Below are 25,770 nucleotides of genomic sequence, written 5' to 3'. Positions count from 1 at the left end.
AATATCATTTTGAACATATTATTGCATGTTTTGACAACCTTACTAATACATTTTGCTACACATATTCTTTTGTCCGTCACGAAGCAATGCGGAGAAGGAAGATGCATTTTGAAGCTTGGCAATAAGTTTAGGCGATGCGAGGAGAATGAGAAGACGAACAAGATTGACTAAGAAATTTGAAGTTCAATGCAAGATAAGCTATGCGATGAAGGATTAGGAATTTTCTAAGAAATTTCCTAAGTATACTTAATGGGCCACATGTATGAGTTTAAGCTAAAGCTTACACATGTGGAGTTTCAAGTAGGAGCAGTCAAGTTAATAAGGACCTAAGGATGACTAATCTATTTTGGAGATTAGTCTAAATAGAGGAGAAAGCGTGAAAGGATTATTATGCAGAAATCCTTAGCGTTACTTTGCTGGAAAAAGAGGTTAGGCGAGAAGAAGCTTAAAGATGAGGCATTTTGGGCTAAAGGGAAACTTGGATTGTGAGTGATTTTCCAAAATGTTTAATGTTTTTAAAGCTTTCTTCTGAACTTCTTGTTCCTTTGAAAGGCTAATGTGTGTTTTATGATTTACTGAAATGATGATTTAGTGAAATGACGAAATGTTTTAAACGCTTTGTATGCCCAAAAGGTTTTCTAAAAGCATCACTCACTAGGTGATTAGACGTTATAAAGAAGGATGAGACAGGTTGCTAGGCGAGGAAGCTAAGCAAGGCGTTTAAGATTAATTATTATAAATTTTGTATTAAGGATGTATGTAAAGTGTAATTTGTAGAACACATGGTTTAAATAATAAAAAAGTAGTTTGATTATCAATTGTATTACAAAGTTGTGTTTTGTTATTCCGCTGCATTATGACTTACGTTCTTTATTGCTTAGTAGTTTAAAAGGACTTAAGGTTGGACAAGGCAATAAAACCAAGTTTCAAGACTCAAGGACTTGAGACCGAGCGTTCTGGTGTTTCTTCTTGAGACTTCAAGATTGCTCAAGTCGCATCACTTGCGATGTCAAGGACATGTGGGGCGTGACATATTTTACCTTATTTTTTGTAACGACCCAACTCCTTATACTGAATCGAAGTCATTACCAAATATAGAACAAGTGGTTTAAGTCATAAAAAAAATTTCAAAATGCATACGGTTTAAGAAATTTTATTTATAAAATTTAAACAAGGTAGTCATGCAAAAATGTAAAAGCGTTCTGAAATCCTACTCGGGCCCTATCTACATAAAAGATGGTAAGTGATGAAAAGTACTCAAATTCAAATGCGAAAATCTGAAATAAGAATAAGCGGAAGCGGTAGTCCCTATGGCCCTCCACGGTCTCACTTCGGGTCGCTCGCCAGCTTGCCCTTGCCCTTGCCCCGTCCTCTACCTGAAAACATAAAACGAAGAGAGTGAGTATAAAAATACTCAGTAAGGGACCCACTACTAGTCCCACTAGGTGCCTGTTAACTTCCTGTTAGAGTCCTGATAACTGGTACCCAATCTCTGGCACGTTCCCGAACACGTGCAATCATGCGCTCCCGTAGGAACGTAACTCTGGTCTTCGGTGCCCCGGGGGACACCTAGGACAGTCGGGATGCGAGGACCCCGTCGAGTCACTCGAGTCATATCTATATCCATGCTAGACTGGCGTCCCGTCGGACCACACAGTCCTCAATAGGTGGTGATCCCGAAGGACACCCATGCAGGTACGACTCTAACAGATCAAGCTAACAGGTACCCTAATTGCAGTATACATACAAAAGGCATCAGCATATAACATATCATATAAATCATCTCTGCCCTCTTCGTCTCGACATTCGTCGTATAGCTATAACAGCTCTCGCCACACATAACAGGCTATAGTGTAACCATACCGTCATTTACATCATACTAACATTGATTTCAGGCATCGTACCGTCCAATCCTCAACATGAAAAATTGGAGTATACATCATCTCATATTTCTAAGCATGGAGCTAGTAGTAGAATCTCTTACCTGGAGATTTACTTGACGAGTCCTAACCGCGAGGCAGTACGCTTTCCAAGCGACGAGGTCCTAACTGTTTAATATGCCAAAATTCGTAATTAGGTCGCCCACGATTAACGGTTCAAGACTCATTCGAAATGACTTACCCTAGAAGGAGATTGCAGTGCTCAAGCCCCTACTGAAGAAATCCCCCGCTGCAGCAGTTACTTGGTCCAAGACGTCCCTTAAGGAAAGATGATCTAATTTAATTCCAAATTAAATTAACTAGTGCCCAAAATATTGAATCTTACTGGATAATGCCAAAATAATTGATTTAATTACCAAAAATTAGGTGGAAGGAGCCAAATTAGTCCTGGCGGCTCGGCTCGGCACAGGGATTACGCGTGCGGCTCGGCTTGCAACAGGAGGGAGACGCGGCTCGGCTACGCAGAAGCGCGCGGCGCGGCTTCACACGCGGACGCGGCTCGCGCACGGGTGCACGCGGGCGCGGGTCGGGTTCCGGAAGGTGGCGCGCGTCGGTTCGGGTCGCGGGGCGGGTCTTCGGTCGGATCTTTGCGCGCAAGGCGTCGGCTTCCGGATTTCGGGTGGCGCGACGGCTGCTGGTGGTCCGGCTACCGCGGCTTCGCTCGGCGACGGCTACAGACTTGCGTTTCGGCTGCGCTTGCGTCGGATCGAAGCGGCGCGACTCGGCTGGCTGACGGGTTGGCTGCGGACGCGCGAAGGTGGCTTCGACTCGGCTTCGGCGTGCGAGAGACGGCTGCTCCGACGGACGCTCGGCTGCTGGATCGGCTTGGGCGATTCTTCCGACGCGGCTGGAAGCTCGGCGACGGCTCGGTTTCGGCTGTAGGCTCGGCTGCGCTGCTGAACAGAGAGGGGAGATGCTTGGTGGCTCGGGTTCGCGGCGGCGGCGGCGTGCGGCGGCTAGGGTTTCAAAAAAAATTCCTTTTTTTTTTTTTTTTTTCTTTCTCTTCCTCTTTACGCACGAGTCCCAAGGCCCTTTTATAAAAAAATGACTCTTTTCTTTCCTTTTAAAAAACCCAAAACAACCCCTCCTCTCTCTCTCTCCAAATCTCACCAAAACAACCAACTTTAGTTTAATATGGGCTTCCCTAATTATTTCCAACAAAATAAAATTAAAATAATAAGATAAATAAATAAATGGAAAAATGATACTTATTATCCTAAACAAATGAGGATTCCCAACTTTAATTACTCAAGAAAATCCAAATGGTAAGGTTCTTCCAATAAATCTAAAATTTCCATAACCCCGCTTAACATTAATGACAATGGACAAAACCCAAAAGAGATATCGAATTGTTGGGCGTTACAATCTTCCCTCCAAAAAAAACTTTCGTCCTCGAAAGTTCTAATCCTCGAACAGCTCGGGGTACTGGGCTCTCATATCCTCTTCTTTCTCCCACGTGGCCTCTTCCACTCCATGGTTCTGCCAAAGGATTTTGACCAGTGGAATTTCTCGACTGCGAAGCTTCTTGACCTCCCTTGCCAAGACCTCGACAGGCTGCTCCTCGTAGCTCAAGTTCTCGCTAATCTGCAGTGGTTCGAAGTCCACCACATGTGTTGGGTCTGCGACATATTTCCTCAGCATGGAGATATGGAATACGTCGTGCACTGCAGCAAAAGATGGGGGTAGCGCCAAGCGGTAAGCCACGGGGCCAATCCGCTCCAATATCTCGAACGGCCCTACGAAGCGTGGACTCAGCTTCCCCTTCTTCGCGAACCTCAGAACACCCTTCATGGGTGCAACCTTCAGAAAGACCATATCTCCCACTTCAAACTCGAGGTCCTTACGTCGTACATCAGCGTAACTCTTCTGTCTGCTCTGGGCTGTCAGCATACGAGCTCGGATCTTCTGTATGGCTGCGTTGGTCGTCTGCACTAACTCGGGGCCTAGCATCCTCTGCTCTCCAACCTCGCCCCAGCAGACAGGGGATCTACAGCACTTGCCATACAGAGCCTCGAACGGTGCCATACCGATGGTAGCCTGGTAGCTGTTGTTATAGGCAAACTCCATCAGATGCAGATGGGAGTCCCAACTTCTTGAAAACTCTAGTACGCAGGCTCGCAGCATGTCTTCCAAAATCTGGTTCAATCTCTCTGTCTGACCATCAGTCTGAGGGTGGAATGCCGTGCTGAAGTCCAACCTCGTACCTAATGCAAGTTGAAGTCCTTTCCAGAACTTCGATGTGAAACGGGCGTCTCTGTCTGAAATGATGGATACGGGTACTCCATGAAGTCTCACAATCTCTGTCATATATAGCTGCCCCCACTTACTGGCAGTGTAAGTGGATTTCCCTGGCACGAAATGGGCCGACTTCGTGAGTCTGTCGACCACAACCCAGATCACCGTGTAGCCCCTTAGGGTCTTGGGCAGTCCCGTAATAAAATCCATCGACACACTCTCCCACTTCCACTCTGGCACACTCAAGGGTTGCAACAACCCTGCTGGATGCTGCCTAGGTGCCTTCACCTGCTGGCACACCAAGCATCTACTGACAAAGTCTGCCACATCCCTCTTCATGCCCCTTCACCAATAGACACTCCTTAAGTCCTGGTACATCTTCGTACTCCCAGGGTGCATGGTAAACGGGGAACTGTGGGCCTCAGTCAAAAGCTCCGTCTTAACTGCGCTGTCTTCCGGCACACACAGGCGTCCCTCAAACATAAGGCCACCGTCAGAGGATATGGAGAAGTCTTCACCTTCCTCTGTCTCTACCACGCGACGCTTCTCTGCCAAGTAAGGATCATTCAGCTGAGCAGCAATGATCTTTTGCCTCAAGGTTGGCTGAACTGTCAACTGAGCCAACTGTGCGGTAACCTCACCTACTGAGACTGCAATCTCGGCTCTCTCAAAATCTCTGAGTAAGGGGGTCTGCTTGGTGATTAGCGCTGCTGAATGTGCCACTTTCCTACTCAGCGCGTCAGCCACTACATTTGCTTTGCCTGGGTGGTATAGGATCTCGCAGTCGTAGTCTTTCACCAACTCGAGCCACCTCCTCTGCCTCATGTTCAACTCCTTCTGAGTGAAGAAGTACTTCAGGCTCTTATGGTCGGTGTAAATCTGAATCTTCTCACCGTACAGATAGTGCCTCCATATCTTCAGTGCAAAGACTACAGCTGCCAACTCCAAGTCATGGGTAGGGTAGTTCTACTCATGGATCTTCAACTGGCGAGAGGCATAAGCAACTACCTTACCTTGCTGCATCAGGACACAGCCCAGTCCCTTCTTGGAGGCGTCACTATAGATTACAAAGTTTCCCGAACCATCGGGCACTGTCAGGACCGGTGCAGTCACTAGCTTCTGTTTGAGCTCCTGAAAGCTCCTCTCGCATGCTGGGCTCCAGACAAAAGGGGTTCCCTTTCTGGTCAACTCGGTCAACGGGCTGGCTATACGTGAGAAGTCTTCCACGAACCTCCTGTAGTAACCTGCCAAGCCCAGAAAACTTCGAATTTCACTAACCGTGGACGGTCGAGTCCAGTTGGTCACCGCTTCAATCTTTGCGGGATCTACTGAAACTCCCTCACTAGAAACCACGTGGCCAAGAAACGTCACCTTCCTTAACCAGAATTCACACTTGGAGAACTTGGCATACAACTTGTTGGCTCGAAGGGTCTCCAAAACCTGGTGTAAGTGCTCCTCGTGCTCAGCCTCAGTTTTTGAGTAAATGAGGATGTCGTCAATGAAGACTATGACGAACGAGTCTAGAAAGTCCTTAAACACCCTGTTCATCAAATCCATGAATACTGCAGGAGCGTTAGTCAAGCCGAAAGACATCACAACGAATTCGTAATGTCCGTACCTCGATCGAAAGGCCGTCTTGGGAATGTCACCGTCCCTAATCCTCAACTGGTGATAGCCTGATCGCAGGTCGATCTTGGAAAAGACAGTGGCTCCCTGCAACTGATCGAACAGGTCGTCAATCCTGGGCAAGGGGTAGCGATTTTTGACTGTCACCTTGTTCAGCTCTCGGTAGTCAATACAAAGGCGCATCGACCCATCCTTCTTCTTCACGAACAATACTGGGGCTCCCCAAGGCGACACACTGGGCCGGATGAAGCCTTTGTCCAGCAACTCCTGTAACTGGGCCTTCAACTCCTTTAGCTCGGCTGGAGCCATTCTATAAGGGGCCCTCGAGATAGGGGCAGTGCCCGGCTCTAACTCGATGGCGAAGTCTACTTCTCTGGGAGGCGGAAGTCCTGGAAGTTCGTCTGGGAAAACGTCGGGGTACTCCCTTACCACTGGTTCGGAAGATAGGGAAACTTCTGGCTCTCTCACATCCACTACGCTTGCCAAGATGCCCCAAGTTCCCTGGCTGAGTAGTTTACTAGCCTTCATGGCTGAGATGACCTTGGGTATACATACCATGCCTGCCCCCCTGAATTTGAAGCTAGCCTCGGAGGGAGGGTTAAAGACAACTTCCTTGCCAAAACAGTCTATATTTGCATGGTTGGCTGACAGCCAATCCATGCCTAGTATCACGTCAAAGTCCTGCATGTCTAACACTAGTAAGGTCACGTCTAACATACGATTCGCTATCTCTACCCGACATGCCTTTATTTGTTCTTTGGACAACAGGACCTCCCCAGATGGAGTAGAAACCGACAAAACACTACCCAAAGGCTCTACCTCCAAACCCACATGCTGAACGAAAACGGAGGATATAAACGAGTGGGATGACCCAGAGTCAAATAGCACAAAAGCATAATGCCCCAAAATTGGGAGCGTACCTGTCACCACTGTGCCAGCTCGCTCGGCCTCCTGCCGGGTGGTGGCGAAAACTCTCCCCTGCTGGGACGCAGAAGGCTGGGGCGGTGTCGTCTCAAAGGGTTTCCGAGGACACACATCAGCAGTGTGCCCCGGTTGTCTACATCTGAAGCAGACTCCACTTCCAGCTAAGCAACGACCTCCGTGGACTCTCCCGCAGGTAGTACAAGCGGGTAGCTCTCTCAGAGTCCTCCCGGCTGCTGCAAGCTCCCGTCGGTGTCTCTGGAAGACACCTCCTGACCTCAGTGTTCGCTGCGGTGCTACGTCAGGCTGCGTCTCAACCTTTCTCTTCTGTCCCAAGGCTGACCCTCTGCCGGCAGCCTTAGACGGATCGGCTCTCTCAGGCAGGCTCAAATCCAGTGCTATACGTAGTGCATCAGCATGCGTGGCTGGGCGGAGGGCTCTGACAATGCCCTGAAGGTCTAGCCTGAGTCCTCTAACGAATTTCTCCGTCCTGGCAGCCTCATCCCTTACCATATCGGGAGCAAAGCGGGACAGCATATCGAACTCAGCGTCGTACTGCTCCACCGTCATGTCGCCTTGCTCCAAGTTTAGGAACTCTTGCAGCTTGGCGTGCTTCACATTGGCAGAGAAGAACTTAGCATAGAAGTTCTCCTTGAACTGCTCCCAAGTTATTTTGCTGACATCGCCCCCCAGCATTCTCTCAGCGGTCTCCCACCAGGCGGTGCCCCTGTCCTCCAAGAAGAAGACTGCACACTGCACCTTCTGGTCTTCTTGGCACTTCATGTACCGGAAAATAGTCTCTATGGACGTCAACCACATTTGGGCCTTTGTGGGGTTGTCCATGGATCCGTCAAAGGTCTTGGGATTATACTTCCTGAAATCCCGTAAGTGTTTCGCCTCGGCCGACAGTTGAACTGGTACTGGTTGAGCTTCCTCAGGGGCTGGAGGAGCGACGGCCTGAGCCTGAGCAGGGGCGGCCTGGGCCTGAGCAGGGGCGGCCTGGTTCTGCTGGGCGGCAAGGAAAGGCGCCAAAGCAGCTTGCAGCATGTCCTGATAACGCTGCTCCATCGCGGCGAGATCCGCCTGGGTGACCGGTGCGTTTGGGTCGACTGCCGGTGCAACAGGTGGCGCCTCCTGCTGGCCACGACCGGCTCCTCTGCCTCCCCTACCACCTCCTCGGCGTGCACCCCTACGTGGCGGCATTCTCCCTAAAATTCACCAACAAACTTTTCACCACAAGAACTTAACACCCTATATCCAGGTCTTAGACTATTCAGGCAAAATTGTAATCTTAACATTAGCAAGGCTTTAGACATACCTGGCGAGTGCCGAAGGACCGTATAGCCATAGGGTGAAGTAAAACCAAAACAAAAAAAAAATGACTTACATCGTAGGTCAGTCTACAGAACCTAAAACACTGTGCTCTGATACCAACTGTAACGACCCAACTCCTTATACTGAATCGAAGTCATTACCAAATATAGAACAAGTGGTTTAAGTCATAAAAAAAATTTCAAAATGCATACGGTTTAAGAAATTTTATTTATAAAATTTAAACAAGGTAGTCATGCAAAAATGTAAAAGCGTTCTGAAATCCTACTCGGGCCCTATCTACATAAAAGATGGTAAGTGATGAAAAGTACTCAAATTCAAATGCGAAAATCTGAAATAAGAATAAGCGGAAGCGGTAGTCCCTATGGCCCTCCACGGTCTCACTTCGGGTCGCTCGCCAGCTTGCCCTTGCCCTTGCCCCGTCCTCTACCTGAAAACATAAAACGAAGAGAGTGAGTATAAAAATACTCAGTAAGGGACCCACTACTAGTCCCACTAGGTGCCTGTTAACTTCCTGTTAGAGTCCTGATAACTGGTACCCAATCTCTGGCACGTTCCCGAACACGTGCAATCATGCGCTCCCGTAGGAACGTAACTCTGGTCTTCGGTGCCCCGGGGGACACCTAGGACAGTCGGGATGCGAGGACCCCGTCGAGTCACTCGAGTCATATCTATATCCATGCTAGACTGGCGTCCCGTCGGACCACACAGTCCTCAATAGGTGGTGATCCCGAAGGACACCCATGCAGGTACGACTCTAACAGATCAAGCTAACAGGTACCCTAATTGCAGTATACATACACATGGCATCAGCATATAACATATCATATAAATCATCTCTGCCCTCTCCGTCTCGACATTCGTCGTATAGCTATAACAGCTCTCGCCACACATAACAGGCTATAGTGTAACCATACCGTCATTTACATCATACTAACATTGATTTCAGGCATCGTACCGTCCAATCCTCAACATGCAAAATTGGAGTATACATCATCTCATATTTCTAAGCATGGAGCTAGTAGTAGAATCTCTTACCTGGAGATTTACTTGACGAGTCCTAACCGCGAGGCAGTACGCTTTCCAAGCGACGAGGTCCTAACTGTTTAATATGCCAAAATTCGTAATTAGGTCGCCCACGATTAACGGTTCAAGACTCATTCGAAATGACTTACCCTAGAAGGAGATTGCAGTGCTCAAGCCCCTACTGAAGAAATCCCCCGCTGCAGCAGTTACTTGGTCCAAGACGTCCCTTAAGGAAAGATGATCTAATTTAATTCCAAATTAAATTAACTAGTGCCCAAAATATTGAATCTTACTGGATAATGCCAAAATAATTGATTTAATTACCAAAAATTAGGTGGAAGGAGCCAAATTAGTCCTGGCGGCTCGGCTGGAAGAGGACAGGGACCGGCTCGGCTTGGCGCAGGCGCGGCTCGGCTCGGCACAGGGATTACGCGTGCGGCTCGGCTTGCAACAGGAGGGAGACGCGGCTCGGCTACGCAGAAGCGCGCGGCGCGGCTTCACACGCGGACGCGGCTCGCGCACGGGTGCACGCGGGCGCGGGTCGGGTTCCGGAAGGTGGCGCGCGTCGGTTCGGGTCGCGGGGCGGGTCTTCGGTCGGATCTTTGCGCGCAAGGCGTCGGCTTCCGGATTTCGGGTGGCGCGGCGGCTGCTGGTGGTCCGGCTACCGCGGCTTCGCTCGGCGACGGCTACAGACTTGCGTTTCGGCTGCGCTTGCGTCGGATCGAAGCGGCGCGACTCGGCTGGCTGACGGGTTGGCTGCGGACGCGCGAAGGTGGCTTCGACTCGGCTTCGGCGTGCGAGAGACGGCTGCTCCGACGGACGCTCGGCTGCTGGATCGGCTTGGGCGATTCTTCCGACGCGGCTGGAAGCTCGGCGACGGCTCGGTTTCGGCTGTAGGCTCGGCTGCGCTGCTGAACAGAGAGGGGAGATGCTTGGCGGCCGGGTTCGCGGCGGCGGCGGCGGCGGCGGCGTGCGGCGGCTAGGGTTTCAAAAAAAATTCCTTTTTTTTTTTTTTTTTCTTTCTCTTCCTCTTTACGCACGAGTCCCAAGGCCCTTTTATAAAAAAATGACTCTTTTCTTTCCTTTTAAAAAACCCAAAACAACCCCTCCTCTCTCTCTCTCCAAATCTCACCAAAACAACCAACTTTAGTTTAATATGGGCTTCCCTAATTATTTCCAACAAAATAAAATTAAAATAATAAGATAAATAAATAAATGGAAAAATGATACTTATTATCCTAAACAAATGAGGATTCCCAACTTTAATTACTCAAGAAAATCCAAATGGTAAGGTTCTTCCAATAAATCTAAAATTTCCATAACCCCGCTTAACATTAATGACAATGGACAAAACCCAAAAGAGATATCGAATTGTTGGGCGTTACATTTTTCTTGTTTTTTGGGAAAGCGTGAAATGTGAGTATGAGAGAGAAAGGTACCAAAGACTTGTAAAAATGTTATTTAGAGTTATGAATCTTCTTGTGCAAACCAATACTCTTTCACATTTTATTATGATATACATACAATTAATATAATATTATTCGAAATTGAGGGCATTTTGTTGGCAACAAACAAAATAATCTCAAGAGGGATTTCACTATATTTACCACACGTGGACAAATCTCTGCCTACCAAAACTAAATAACAAATCTCGTGCTCGGTTTCCGTCAAGATAGCCTAGGAAGTAGGAAGAAACACTCAGCACGACTTTGGCTATTTTTCTAAATCTTAAACAGAAAATGCGCAGTTTTGGACATTTTACCGAAATGATGAGTCGAGTTTTCAAAAAATCCGCACAAAGATTTCTGAGCCCTGTATTCAGCGAAATGGCGCCATTGAATTCGAGAAATTCGCAACTGTCACCTCCATTTTCTTCATCCTTCTTCTTCTTCTTCTTCTTCTTCTTCTTCTTCACTTTTCTCCATTTCTTAACACACAAAATCCGGATCCTTCTCCAATGAAGAAATCCAATCAGATATTTAGAACAATAACCCCCGCTTCAGCAGCAGCAGCAAAATTTGATACCATCAATTTCCACAACTCCAATGTCGATTCCCTTGTAGCTTTGATTGACAACCGTAACCCTCTCTCTCACTTGGATGGTGAATTCCATACCTCCTCACCTTCTTCTGTTTCTAAAACTGTGGACGATCTTTGGAGGCAGTTGAAGGAGGAGTCTGTTGAAGACTTGATATTGAATCCCTTGAGTTGTTTAAAGGATTTCGATAGGGTTTATGTTGAAGATCAGGAGAATGTTGGGTTTGGGAATAAAGTTGATATTAGGGCGAGAGGGAAGAGAAGGCGCGTAGCCATGGAGCCGATGGATGACGCTGCGCTTCAAAGACAACGGAGGATGATTAAGAACAGGGAATCTGCTGCTAGGTCCAGAGAAAGGAAACAAGTGAGCTTTCCTCTTCCTTAATGCACGAATTATTTTTCTTAAACTTTTAATCACATGATTTAATTTCTTACTTTAATTTTAATTTGTTGTTAGCCATGTTGTATATCACCAAGTTTCATCCTAAAACGAATGTATCTTAGAAACACCTATCAATTTTTTCATCTGTAGGATCCTTACATGCCTTTGAAGATGTGCTCTTTTGGGTCCCTATTCTTGTATCAAATGTCACTAAATGATGTGCTTCGTGATTTCTAGTACTTTGGTAACATGGTGTTAATTATTAGTGTTCATCTCAAAATGAATCGACAAATGAGAGAAATAACAGATGAATTTTATAAAATTGTGAGGCCCCTCACTTTTCCAATGTGCAGAGTCATCCCAATATTTAAGTATTTGTGTTAATGATGGAGAGTTACTAGAATCAAAATCGAAGGTTTAAACCTATATTGTCTGTGGTTCTGTGGATTTTAGGCACATCAAATTGAGTTAGAGTCAATAGCTTCGAGACTTGAGGAGGAGAATGAACGATTATTGAAAGAGAAGGTACTATTAGTGATACTACTTGCCCGACCATTTACAGCTACAAAATGCCAAAATGTATCTTGGTGTAAAATTTCAGTTGTTCATATAGCTTTTTTTTTCCTGCTGTGTTAATCATCTTGTTTCCTTCTCCTTTATTAAGTAATTCACTTTTTAATACTTAAACATGTGCAAGATCATGGAAAATGATTTAACTACAAAATAAATTCATTTTTACCTTCAACATTAACATATTTTTTCAAGACGAAAGTTCTTTTTCATCATCTTGATAAATATGTGTTTTACAAATAGTATTTGAAATAGTTCAAACTCTTATTTTGAGTTCGAAGTTTTTTGCCATCGCTATTCTCACTTGTTTAATTGCTTGTACCTGTAATTATCTGAGTCTCGAATCCCAATATTTGAGTGTCATTGTATTTATGTCGTCTTATATCTCCTTCAACCATCTGATGCTTTGGTTTTTTTTTTTTTTTTTTCTCTTTTGCTTTTCCTTCTCTTACAGGCTGAGAGATCCAAGGAACGACTAAAGCAGGTAGCAATCTTTAATCAATCTTCTTTTCTGGAAATAATTACAAAAGGAAAACATAAAAAATATTAATTAATCCTTTTAGCCTGCAATTTTCTCCTTAGCAAGGGACGAGGATACTAGAAATCTTTATTAGAACCCAGTTCTTTAATATGAATGCTTCCTCTTTTGAAGGAGTGACAGTAATAAACCAATACTTCGAAGCATTTTTTACACACTAGATTTGTATGAAAGTACTAATAGGGGATATATTGGAAATAGTAATAGGATATTAATAAGGGTATGTGTAGTAGTAGCTGGAAATTAGCTAGGGTTTTCTTGCATGATGACCTTATTTTTTAGTGTGTTAATTATCCATATTGTCCTCACAATTTTAGTGTGAAAGTTAAGACATACAATAGTGCTCTCACACAGTAGGGCTCTTCCTCCTATCAGTGTGCTTGTGCTTGCATACAACTCACCCATTCCACAATAATGCTCTCACTTATAGGGTTCTTCTCCCTCACTCGCCATGCTTGTGCTCCTCGCTCTCTCGCTTGCACTCCTCCCTACTCTTCCTCTCTTGCTCACACTCTCCCTCACTAACTTACACTCCACTTGATCATGTCCATATTTGCACTGGCCACTATAAACCCTCATTAATAGTGCATGAGGAGGGAGCATGGACAATTAACACGATGTTAGTACCCTCTATCAAGGAAAGAAAATCATCCTTAACTATTTTAAACTTTTGAAACAAGCAACACTAACTTTCCAAAATTTAGGTATTCATACACACAAAAAAAAAAAAAAAAAAAATCAATTAGCTTAGGATTGTCTTGTGAGAGACTAAGATTATTGATATTGTAATTTGTAATTACTATTGCAACATATTTCTATTTTGTGTTTTCCATTTGGGATCCTAACAATCTGCTATCAATAAGATACTTTTTTAAAGGTTAGATACTTAGATCTTACTAGTGTTACTTATTGGTTTCAGTTCTATGTCAAATACGATAATAAAGTATCATATCCTTGAATAATATTGTTTTGAATTGAAACTTATTTTAGTATTGCCATCATACACATTGTTCTCATAGTTGATGGCAAAAGTTATCCCAGTTATGGAGAAACAGAGGCTGCCACAAGTCATATGCTGGGGTCGCTCCTTCGAGTGGTAGCCTATCAATCATTTCTTGTGACACAAGAAGCCAATATCCTTCTCAGAATCAAGGTCCTGACGTGATCTGACTAACCTTCAATCAGAGAAAGGATCATAACCTCAATAGTTAGTGAAGAAAAAGCTTTTGTTTGTTTGGCCAAACACAAAGTGCTCTGCTGTTTTATCCGTGACTGGTCATTTTTAGGTTCGACCTCGTGCACTTCTGTGAAACCCACTAGATTAGTTGATCATATTTTCATAATTAATAAACCTTTTCTTTTCTTTTACTAGTTGATTCAAATATTTTATCATCACAACTTATTTTGTAGGATTGATATTTATTTCTGCATTTATAAACTTTTTTTCATGTCTTTTTTATTTTTATCTCTATTTTTCTTAATGTGGTATTTCTTCAACCGGTGAGATCTTTCATCTTCTTTTCTTTACAAGAGAAGTTTGTCCAATCCATATGCCGAATTTAATGGACGAGCCGTGGATCATTTGATTATTTAGTATTAAACTTTTTTCCTCGTTAGTATTCATTCAACTCGTATGCAAAATCCAACCATTTTAGTAAAAGATAAAAAAAGTAAGAATGTTATTTAGATCACTTTGGATTTGATCAAAATCATTCTCTTTCTTGTATTAACTATCGACATAAACTATTTGAAATATGTTATAGGCTTTGAAATCCCTCGAATCTTTCTTGTATTAACTATCAACATAAACTGTTTGAAATCCCTCGAATGGTTTTATATCAAAAGATATTGTTTGGTAACTATTTGCTTTTTTACTTTTTATTTTGAAAAGGATGCTTATTGGCTCTTGAATCCTTGATCAATTATCACTTTTCCTAAGTAAACCTATGAAATCTTAACGAAATTAAATAAAAATTACTCTTTTAAAGAAAAGTATGGTTAGAATTTGAAAATACTCCTACCATATAGAAACAAAGAAATCAATACGTGAGTAATTTTCATAGGCTCAAATGGTTATCAAACAGAACTTTAGGGGTTATTTGATAGCCAATTAGTTTTTAGTTTTTTTTTTTTAAATGGTTATGTTTAAAATTCAATTGAATTTTATGCTTTTATTTAATTTGAAAAAATTAAGAATGTTAGGAAATTTGAATGTGAACAAATATCGTGTTCAGAAACTTGTTTTCGTTTTTGAAAAATAGGATAATTTTGTTTAATTAAACATGATGGTAGGACGTGGATTAGCTTATGTAATATGTCTATCATCCTCCACAATTGAGTAAAGTGTAAAATTGATGAGAACTCTCCTGTAAAGTGCAAAATAAAATGAAAGGAAACTACGAAAAAACCTAGAATTGAATGAGGTGAAACAACCCCTCTAAGTAACCTACCAGTTAAATGTGATAACCCACGTATGTCTATGTCTGTTCAGCATGAGTTTAGCTTAGATTATTCGAGTTGCATGATTTATGCATTATTGTTCAATTGGTTGGGTGGTTTTTAGTTAAGCCATTAAAAGTTAGTATAGATGTCGTGGTTAAAGAGTGAATGACTTGATTTTTCCTTCTAATTTCTAAATGCTAAATGCGGAAAAAAAAAAAAGATACTTCTCTATCTTGGATTTCCTTATTGTTAAGTCGCCGTTTCTAAAAACTAAGGTTAAGATTGATGTAGATTTCTACTAAATAGGAAGGAAAGGTTGAAATTTTTTTCTAATTCATGAGACCCTTGCATTTATTGATCCGATGGTAAAGATTACCTTTATTTTGTAAGATTGTATAAAGACAAGGATGGTTAAGATGAAGTATGACCAATCAACTTTGATCCTGCAAAATTGAGTCAAAATTCGAGCATAACGACAAGTTATAAATTCTGTGCTATTTGGAAGCCGCCATAAGTTTTAATTTTATTGAAATCTAGGTTGTTTTTTCTTTTTTACTTTAATTAAAAAATTTGTTTCTTCAATGTGACGGTAGAAAAGAGAAAAGGTTTATGGGAGGCAAAATAATACCATATTCAGTAAGGTAATAAAATTAAATTCCTCAAATTTTGGGACGTTGCAAATATTCTTTCTTATATTTATGTACATATTTTGGTGTTTGAAATTGGTAAGGGAGTTTGATCATTATTTTTTCACTGAATCACTCATATTTATTATTCATTAAAATTAAGGCTATGATTTGTTCTTCCTCATCTTTTTTATTTGTTCTTTTATTTGTTCCTCATATCTTTTACCGAGAGGGGCTTTGCAAATCCGTTAGGTTTTATTTAGTTATGTTTGGTTTTTTTTTTTAATTTGTATCATTTTTTTATATCAGTGGTGGTATGATGTATTGATATTATATGTATTAGTTGACTAATACACTTACTACGTGTTTTTTATTTTCCCAAAATTGCTGAAGTTCATTGTAGTTATGGTTAAGCTAGCAGTAATTGTTTTTCAGAGTGGTCAATGTGATGAGCAACATTGCTACGTGGATTACAAAAACAAATTGTGTTTTGGTTGATGGAGTGATATCATCATTTGATTCTTTTGTGAACTTGATTCATACTGAAATTCATGTTGAGTCATGTATTGAACTTTCAGTTTTAATTTTTTGACTATAGGCAGTAATGATGTTCAACATGTTCTTAAGATTGTAAACATACCATAACAACTATATCGACAATACATAAAGTGTATCATGCTTAGTGCATCAGGTGTACTTAATTGATTAAGTGTATGAACAGTTTAGCAAGTGTATCAACAACATATCAAGTGTTTCGAACTAATAATATGAACAATGAAGTTTAGCAAGTGATTAAGTGTATTAAGTCTATCAAATGTATCAGAAAACAATAACAAGTGTATCAACGATATATAAAATGTATCATTCTTAGTGCATCAAGTGTATTTAATTGATTGAGTGTATCAACAATTGAGCTAAGTGTATCAACAACATATCAAGTGTTTCAAACTAAAATATGTATCAGTGAAGTATTAGAGAGTAAAAAAAAATGTATGAGCAATACATCAGCAAAACAAATCAGGTGTATTAACGTTATATATTGGTGTATAAACGATATATATTGGTGTACCAACCGTATATATTGGGATTAGTAATTACCTTAAATTTTGGAAAAAATGAAAAGTTAAAACATGAAAGGAAGAAAAAAACATGAAATGACTGAAAGGTAGCTTCGTAATTTCGTATTTTTAAAATGTGGGTTGGCCTTCAATTTTGCTATTTTTGCAAATATAAAAATGATGTGTTATGGGTCAAATTTATGATACTATAATTTTCATATTTGCAAGAGAGCTAAAACTAATGATAAAAAAATGGGGCAAGTAATATTTGCACAGAAAAATTGAAAATTTACCATTAGGAAATTTCGTTCATTGGTTGTAAAGATGCGGAACAGAATTGTAGGGATTTGATTTTTACCAGCAACAGAGAATCGGAATCGACTACGCTCATAACACACTCTTCTTCTGCTTACACAAAAATTGTTTTAGTTTTCACATGGTAGGAATCCAGAGACCAAGGTAAATCTTATACTCCCCTTTATCCTTCCTCACAACCAAAGGTTAAAACCACCCACTTCCTCAAACCCGGATTCAGATTTCTTGTTATCAAGGTAATTGTTAGAATTAGTAGGGCTTTGTCCATAGAGTATTTTTGGAAAGAATAATATAAAAGATTTTATTTCCTAAATCTTTTCCTTTCTTACTCCTATTGTATTCTATTTGGGCGAAAGCCGTTAACACCGCTTGCTATGTTTTAAATAGAGTTTTAGTTAGACCCTCTTTAGATAAACTCCTTATGAACTTTGACATGGCAAACTTCCAAATATTGGGTATTTCAAAGTTTTTTGTTGTAAATGTTTTATTTTGAATAACAAAAAAAAACTTGGAGAAATTGATTCTAAGACGGATGTTGGCATTTTTCTAGGATATTCCTCTACTAGTAAAGCTTATAGAATTTTCAACAAGAAAACTTTAGTTATTGAGAAATCTATGCATGTTGTGTTTAATGAATCTTGTAATAATGTTTCTAATGAGTCTATTTGTAGTGATGATTTAGAAAAAGATTTTGGAGATTTACTTGTTAGTGACAAAAGCAAAGAAATTATTCCAAATATGCAAGATGTGAACATCATAGAAAAGAAAGAAGATGATTCTTTATCCTTGCCTAAAGAGTGGAGATATGCTCCATCCCATCCCAAAGATTTAATTCTTGGCAAACCCAAACAAGGTGTGAAAACTCGTTCTTCTCTTAATTTATTTAGTAATCTTGCTTTTGTGTCTCAAATTGAACCTAGAAGTTTTAAAGATGCCGAATGTGATGAGTTTTGGATTTTCGCTATGCAAGAAGAATTAAATCAATTTGAAAGGAAGAAAGTTTGAGAATTAATCCTTAGGCCTTCTAATACATCTATAATTGGAACTAAATGGGTTTTTAGAAAAAAGATGGATGAAAATGAAAATATCTTTAGAAATAAAGCTAGACTTGTAGCTCAAGGTTATTGTTACACAGGTTGTTCGTAACCTCGATTGGGTCAAAATACTGTTTTACCCTCGAGATTACATATTGCTCCTTAAGTCCAACTGATCTACTATTGAACAATTGGTTTAAGGTCCAATCTTATCAACTGAATCCCTCTCGGGTCAATGAGAGGGTGGAGCCTCTTGTTCAAGACTTCGATTCAGTTCTTAAGGGAACAACCTATCTACTAACCTTAAAGCGGGTAGGAGTGAATTCCGTCTTGCACCTTATGTCCCTAGCTATCCATCCAATCTTACCCCTAACTGAAATGGGAGGCTTATTAGGCCAACACTATGAGCTGCCCTCACCTATGCAGATATAAGCCGTTTGAACAATAGTTAGCTCAAGATTAAGATTAAGTCAGCTAAGTCATTAATAATCAAAATAGTCAGTTTTATACAGTCAACGGTGTTATAACTTAAAAATAATTATTTTATGGTTCTAGTCTTATGTAAATTCTTTACATATAATGCCCCACTTTCATGTCTCTACATGAACGATTCAAGATCACATCGTTTGTACTAACTACAAACTGACCGCCTTAATAGTGTCCCCAAAATAAGGCCCCCAACCTTATTCATACAATGTAGATCGTTTGGGCTATATAATCGAACTTAATCCATATTTATGTCTTTATATAAAGTTCAAGTCTACATTATATAGTCTTGGGACTTTAGTTTATTAGATTCAAGATTACAGTACTCTATTTTCAATAATAAGTCCTCAATAACCACTTTATTGAATAGAATATAATTTAAACTACAAAGTACGAATTTTAGAACATAAATTTCAACGATATTTCTACAAGTTATCAATAATGCCAAGTAGTTTTTCTTCAAATAAGATTTCTTAAATTGTTACATCCGATGAGAGTAAGGGATTACAGTGTAACACGATAGAACGAATAGACTCGTATTTTAGTCCAAGTTCTATAAGTACCTTAAAAAGGCAAACATGATCTTGACTAATTTTTGCTTGATCTGGTTGAGTAAGGGTTGAAGAGTTGCTAAATATTCATTGATTATTTAACTAGTCCCCTAGTTGAAACTAATAAGAGTACTTTATAATTGATAGTAATGAGCAAAGTCAATTGATAGTAATAAGCTAAGCAGGATGTGGATTTAGGCAGAGCTAGGAACGACATATCTGACGAAGCTAGGCACTCCCACGGAGTTAGGTGGAGTTAATTGGTATCTTCAGACTGCTTGGAGCTTTGACAATTACTCGGAGTTGAGAAAGGCGGTGGTTAGGTCAAAGTATTTGCACTCATACCATGTGAATGCTTCAATATTTTATTAATATTGATATGTATTTGCTTAGGAGAATGATGCCAGAATAATACCAAAATATATACTAACAAGAATAAAGACTAAAAGATAGGATATAGATTTACCTAAAGTACACCATTTATTTTAACGTAACAAGATCTCGTAATATAACAAGATAGTTCTAAAATGCTCTCTCAATCCCTTTAAATATTCTAAATGATCTTATTCAAGATCCCTTTTCGTATGTTAGTGTTAAGAGACTCATCATGTCAATTGGTTACAAAAAGAAGAAAAAATGTCAAATGCACCAAACAATCTTTTAATAATTTTTTTAATTGAAATGATGCAGTTATACTAGGTAATAAGTACGATTAATGAAACAATTTGGAAAACAAATGACATTATCTTCGTGAAAGTAAGAAAACTCTAAAAAAGAAGCCACTTTCTGTATAAGTTGCTTGTTGCAACATTTCTAAAAAGAAACAAAAGTTTGATCAGTCCCTCATATAACCCGTTGGAACCGTACAGTTCAAACACCTCATTTCCAATTTCACAATTAAGAGCATAGAAATTGTACTTTGTACACATCTAAATTCTAAACCACATATGCACATGATATTTTCCAGACCAAGTAATTCAAAATTTGTATAAAGCCAAGCTGCTTGTAGATACAGTCTTATATCTACTGCTTCAAGTCACTCACTATCAACAAAATCTGCATCAACAACATCCCCATCAGTTTCTCCGGTTGAACCCGATGAAGTAGACTGCGTTCTGGATGCAGTCCCGGCACTAGAGGTTGTTGACTGGCTGTAGAGGGACTGCCCAATCTGCATTACTTCTTGATTCAGTGCAGCCATGGCGTTTTTGATAGTTTCGGTCGACCCATTAGAGATGACATCCTTAAGTTCTTTTAGCTTAGCTTCTACAGTATCTCGAACTGATGTGGGAATTTTGTCTCCTAGCTCCTTTAGCTGTTTTTCAGTCTGGTACACAACAGAATCTGCTTGGTTCTTTGTGTCTATAGCATCCCTTTTCTCCTTATCTTCTTTTGCGAACTTCTCAGCTTCTTTAACCATTCTATCCACCTGCATTGTTATATTAAATAGGTATCTGAGTCAAAAATGAAATTAATATGTTAAACATGTTTGCTTTTGCTTCGACATTAACAGTTATTCTAACGTACCTCATCACTTGGTAAAGTGCTAGCGCCAGTAATTGTGATGTCCTGCTTCTTCCCAGTTCCCTTGTCAATGGCAGTGACCGAGAGAATACCATTAGCATCAATGTCAAATTTCACTTCAATCTGAGGAACACCACGAGGTGCAGGTGGGATACCGTCCAAGAGAAATCGCCCGAGAGACTTGTTGTCTCGAACAAACTCTCGTTCGCCTTGACATACATTAATCTCAACACTTGTTTGTCCATCTGCTGCCGTTGAAAACACCTCTGATTTGGATGTCGGTAAGGTCGTGTTCCTTGGAATGATTTTGGTCATCACTCCACCCAATGTTTCCAGACCGAGAGAGAGAGGTGTTACATCCAAGAGGACAATGTCACTGACATCTCCAGCCAGAACACCAGCCTGAACTGCGGCACCGAGAGCAACCACTTCGTCGGGATTTACAGTCATATTTGGATTTTTCCCTGTCATTTTCTTGACGAGCTCCTGAACTGCTGGGATACGAGTTGAGCCACCAACAAGAATGACTTCATCTATATCTTTGAACGACAACTGTGCATCCTTTAAAGCCGTTTCCACCGGTGATCGCAACCTTAAAAGATGATATCGAGAGTCAAAAATGAATTTAAACTAATGCATGTAGAAGCAAAAGCACAAAGTTAACAAATGGGAACACAACTGACCTATATAGCAAGTCTGAACACAATTCTTCAAACTTAACCCTAGTAAGTGTAGTATCAATATGTTTTGGGCCGTCACTGGTAGCAGTGATAAATGGTAAACTGAAACAGAAGGTATAATCAGAAGATACGATAAATAAATCGGTCAATCAATCAAAAGGTGAAGGAAAAGACGGTGTTGTCATACCTAATATTGGTTTGTGTTAGAGATGATAGCTCAATCTTTGCCTTCTCAGCAGTTTCGGTTAGACGTTGCAGCGCCTGTTTGTCTTTCAAAAGGTCAATTCCTTCATCCCTCTTAAAGCTTTCGGCAAGCCAATCAACAATTCTCTAAAGGTAATAAAGCAGAGACGTCATGTTGTGCAAATAAAGAAAAACATGGAAGTTATAGGAAAAATGATTGAGCCAACCTTGTCAAAATCGTCACCACCCAAATGTGTATCGCCTGAAGTAGAAAGAACCTCAAATACACCATCTCCGACCTCGAGGACTAACAAAAGAAAAATGAATCATTAAGAACAATCAAGGGGAATGCAAAAGATACAAGAGATGTAGGGCACATTGTTTTTTGTGTACCTGAGACATCGAACGTTCCACCACCAAGGTCGAAAACGAGAATGGTCTCGTTAGTTTTCTTGTCAAAGCCATAAGCAAGTGAAGCAGCAGTTGGTTCATTGATGATGCGAAGAACTTCAAGACCAGCAATCCGACCAGCATCTTTCGTTGCCGTCCTTTGAGAGTCGTTGAAATATGCTGGTACTGTTACAACAGCTTTTCCTACTTGATCATTCAAGAACTTTGATGCATCATCCACCAGCTTTCTTAAAACCTATACCAACCAACAAAATCTTAAGTCTACAGAAGAGTCAAAATTGGAATGGTTGCATTCGATAATGGTATTAGCATCAGACTGAATTCATGGATGTCACATTATTTACGGAATTCAGAACTAAAACTACGAACCTAAGCATATATCAAAGAAAGTTGTTTTGGTAATTTAGAAAGAACTTATTCTGTTCTTTCATATGATGCCACATATGCAATATGCTACCAGTCATTAAAAATTGTTGTATAGTGAAGATGAAGAATTATTATTATTAATACAGAAGTAAAATGGATGTGTTAAAGAAGTATAGAAAATAAAATTAAACAAATGAACTACAAATATATGAATCATTGCAATATTTAAATGAAAAATTCAACTTCTACCCTAAATATTGGAGTATATACATTCTTACTCTCGCATTTTAATTCCAACAAGTTGTACCCTTCACTTAATTGTTGAAATTTTAATTGATATTTTTGAAGTATAAGTAGAGCATATGGGTTTACAACTTTGATTTAAAGAGATAGAATTCATTCTAATTAATATTGAACTATATTCATTTATAACATCTATTCACTAATATTAGGAAAATCTAGAGAATTGAACTAATCCTCCATATCTCGATAGTTTCTATTAGAAGAATCCCAATCCTAATGACATCCCTTTCTAAAGGCACCATCAATTATCGTTAATAACCATAATTCACTGCCAACGCGTGACAATATTCTTTTCAAAGAGATTCTTAAAAGGGAATGGTTTCAAACTTATCTAACTTTCCATTAATTAATATATTTTTTTTTAAAATTAAATAAGAGAGAAATAAATTTTCTTTTCGTCTGACCATGAAATTAAACAAAGCTCGTCTTATTTCCTTGAGACTTGAGCTTTTAAACTCGTACCAGGGGCTCGATTTGATGTCTGGTAACAAATATCTATAATTCATATATATTCGTACCAGGGGTTGTTTGATGTTTAGTAATAAACTTATAGCAAATTCAAAATATATAGCACCATATTCCAACAGTCGACCCTCTTTATATTTAAATACTTATACTTTTCAACAAACCTTTCTTGTTACTGTTAACTTTTTTCTCTCTCTCTCTCTCTTTTTTTTTTTTTTATAATTTTTTTAACATTTTTATTGTAAAATTTGTAAAAGTAAAATAACATTGAAACTTGGGCATTTAATAATACAATGACTAATGACTAAAATTGAATAAAGTGAATCAAAAGTATATTTTAACAAATAAAAAGAAAGTCTAAATACATTTTGATCCTTGTAATTTTACTATCTATATTTTTAACGCTCCATTTCATTCTATAAACTTCCAATAGTTCTTAGGCTCGTTAATTGTTTATTTTTCAAAAACCATTTTTTTTTATTTGTTTATCTATTACCGTTTCAAAACATATTCATATGCTATATTTTCTTAATACCAAAACTATTATTATCATATAACTAATTTCAGGTAAAAATTAATTCGAAGAACTAAATTGAATATATATTGAAAGTAAAAGAAACTAGACGACAGACTAGAACTGAATTGACGAAAGTATTAAATGGTGGTTTTAAACAAAAAAGAAAAGAAATTATTATCAAGCTGACGTGGCATATTACCAAGTGGTTAAATAATTAAGAATATTCATTTTCTTGAACATTACAAAATTCTCACTTCTTAAGTTATGAAAACACTGATCATCAAAGAACCCAACAAATTTCAATTCAATTTCAGATCACATGTAGAGAGTATTGTATCAACCGGCAAAATTTCAAGCAAAGAGATGGAAGAAAGAGAAAAAAAAAAGAAAAAAGAAAAAAGAAAAAACAATAACCTGAGCGGAAATCTCCTCGGCGGCGAACTTCTTACCGATGGCAGGGCAATCGAGCTTCACATTCCCATTCTCATCGGCAATAACCTTGTAAGAAACTTGCTTCGCTTCTTCATCCACCTCCGCCATTTTCCTTCCAATAAACCTCTTCACAGAGAAGAAAGTATTCTCCGGATTAACCACCGCCTGCCGTTTCGCCAACTGACCAACAAGCCTATCCCCGCTCTTCGTATACGCCACTACCGACGGCGTCGTCCTCTGTCCCTCCGCGTTCGTCACAATCGTCGGCTGTCCTCCCTCCATTGCCGCCACCGCCGAGTTCGTCGTTCCTAGGTCGATTCCCACGACCTTCTCGCACCGGATTACAGGAATTGCTGTGGTTCGCCGCCTCCGGTTCCATGATTTGTTGGAGTCGGGCAATCGAAGATTGGAGGTTTGGAAAGCATGAAGGTGCGATGCTACTGCAGAACTAAATGCCATTTGGTGAGTGTATTGTTGTTGAAACTTGGAGGGGAAATGGTGAGAGTTAGGTGGAAATTATAGAGGGAAATTGGGGGAGAATGTGAGAGTTTGATGAGGAATAGGAAGACTTTGGGTTGTTCGAGAAGGATCGCTGGATTTTGGAAGAAGCAACTCGAAATGTCCTTGATCGTCCTCATTGGCAGTTTCTAATTTGTGGACCCCTTTCTTGCTCGTTCGTTAATTAAACATTATGGATACTTTTTCTTGTTAACCGATAGAGATGTCCACGGGCGGGGTCGGGATGCGACTCCCGTCCCTATCCCGGCCCTCCTGTACCATTCCCATCACCAATTTTCTTGTGGGTTAACAGGTTGGGGATTATTTTTGGGATCGGTTCGTATAGAAATATTTTCAGTTTTTGCAAAGTTTAATCTCATTTCTTAATTTCGATTGAATATTAACAAATTTCTTATTTAAAACAATTTAAAATATTATTAATTTTTTTTATTTAAAACAATTCAAAACGTCAAATTTTCATTGTTGATAAAAATAAAAATTCAACCATTAGAATATACATTTAGTAATCCATACATAAATTCAAAAATTCATAAAAAAAAAAATCAAAAAACAATCCATAAGTATTCTAATGGTCTCCAATTACATCATATTATTAAATATACAACAACATATCTTTTTTAAGAAAAGTTTACAAATTACAAGTCAAGACATAACATGTACATATACTTTTTAAAAAATTCACAACATACGAATGAAATTAGGGGAAAAAAATTAAAGAAATGGAATAGGAAAAAAAGAGCGGAAGAATATCAAAATATGTTTTTTAAAAAACTTTTTTTACATAATATTAAATACATTTACTAATATATTTATATTAATTATATTTATGCTCAGTAATGTCCCAAAAATTTTAAGGTAAATTTTTTATCCTAAATTTTTAAAATTTTATTTTGTTGAGTGTTGAATTATTTTGGGTTGGTGAGAAAAAGGAAAAGAAAAGGCAAAAAAAATAATATTTTGGGTGATAAAATAAAATAATAATGAGATAAAATAAAATAAAATAAAAATAGGGCTCTTTTCAAAAATATAAAAAACAGCAAAGTATTTACACTATATAGATCAATTTCAAAAACGGAAAAAGCCCAGAGGCACACCGTGTAAAATATCAAAAATGTCTTGTCAACCACGTCCGACAATAACATGCGCGTAATATATTTGCGATTGTTTAGATTTGGTTATTGTTTGATACGCGATCGTTCAGATATAACTACAATTTATACGCAATCGTTTAGATATGGTTCAATATATACC

The 25,770-nt window shown here is 39.6% G+C and overlaps 3 protein-coding genes across 8 annotated transcripts; 1 reads left to right on the top strand and 2 right to left on the bottom strand.

The window, feature by feature from the left end:
• Window positions 1-1,137: 1,137 nt before the first annotated feature.
• On the bottom strand, window positions 1,138-7,846 carry LOC127149951 (uncharacterized). Its single transcript, XM_051086438.1, has 2 exons — window positions 6,722-7,846; window positions 1,138-1,376 (listed from the first exon to the last, which is right to left on the bottom strand). The coding sequence occupies exons 1-2, from the start codon at window positions 7,788-7,790 to the stop codon at window positions 1,327-1,329; spliced, it is 1,119 nt and encodes a 372-aa protein (XP_050942395.1). The 5' UTR covers window positions 7,791-7,846; the 3' UTR covers window positions 1,138-1,326.
• Window positions 7,847-10,748: 2,902 nt separating this feature from the next.
• On the top strand, window positions 10,749-14,072 carry LOC103500414 (G-box-binding factor 4-like). Of its 6 annotated transcripts, none has more exons than XM_008463704.3 (4): window positions 10,750-11,481; window positions 11,953-12,024; window positions 12,524-12,553; window positions 13,649-14,072. In XM_008463704.3, exons 1-4 carry the CDS (start codon window positions 11,038-11,040, stop codon window positions 13,775-13,777), a joined length of 675 nt encoding a protein of 224 aa, XP_008461926.1. In that variant the 5' UTR covers window positions 10,750-11,037; the 3' UTR covers window positions 13,778-14,072. The 6 variants fall into 6 exon arrangements, with proteins under 6 accessions (XP_008461929.1, XP_008461928.1, XP_008461926.1 ...); XM_008463703.3 differs by having other exon boundaries at window positions 13,640-14,072; XM_008463705.3 differs by having other exon boundaries at window positions 10,752-11,481; window positions 13,627-14,072.
• Window positions 14,073-19,902: 5,830 nt separating this feature from the next.
• On the bottom strand, window positions 19,903-24,555 carry LOC103500413 (stromal 70 kDa heat shock-related protein, chloroplastic-like). The gene is made up of 7 exons (XM_008463702.3): window positions 23,983-24,555; window positions 21,900-22,152; window positions 21,734-21,813; window positions 21,511-21,653; window positions 21,327-21,425; window positions 20,647-21,235; window positions 19,903-20,548 (listed from the first exon to the last, which is right to left on the bottom strand). Exons 1-7 carry the CDS (start codon window positions 24,457-24,459, stop codon window positions 20,156-20,158), a joined length of 2,034 nt encoding a protein of 677 aa, XP_008461924.1. The 5' UTR covers window positions 24,460-24,555; the 3' UTR covers window positions 19,903-20,155.
• Window positions 24,556-25,770: the final 1,215 nt, after the last annotated feature.

This window comes from Cucumis melo, chromosome 1 (genome assembly GCF_025177605.1).
Source record: "Cucumis melo cultivar AY chromosome 1, USDA_Cmelo_AY_1.0, whole genome shotgun sequence".
Taxonomy (NCBI): Eukaryota; Viridiplantae; Streptophyta; class Magnoliopsida; order Cucurbitales; family Cucurbitaceae; genus Cucumis; species Cucumis melo.
The sequence above is the reverse complement of the archived record's forward strand: the minus strand, read 5'-3'. Positions and strand labels throughout refer to the sequence as shown.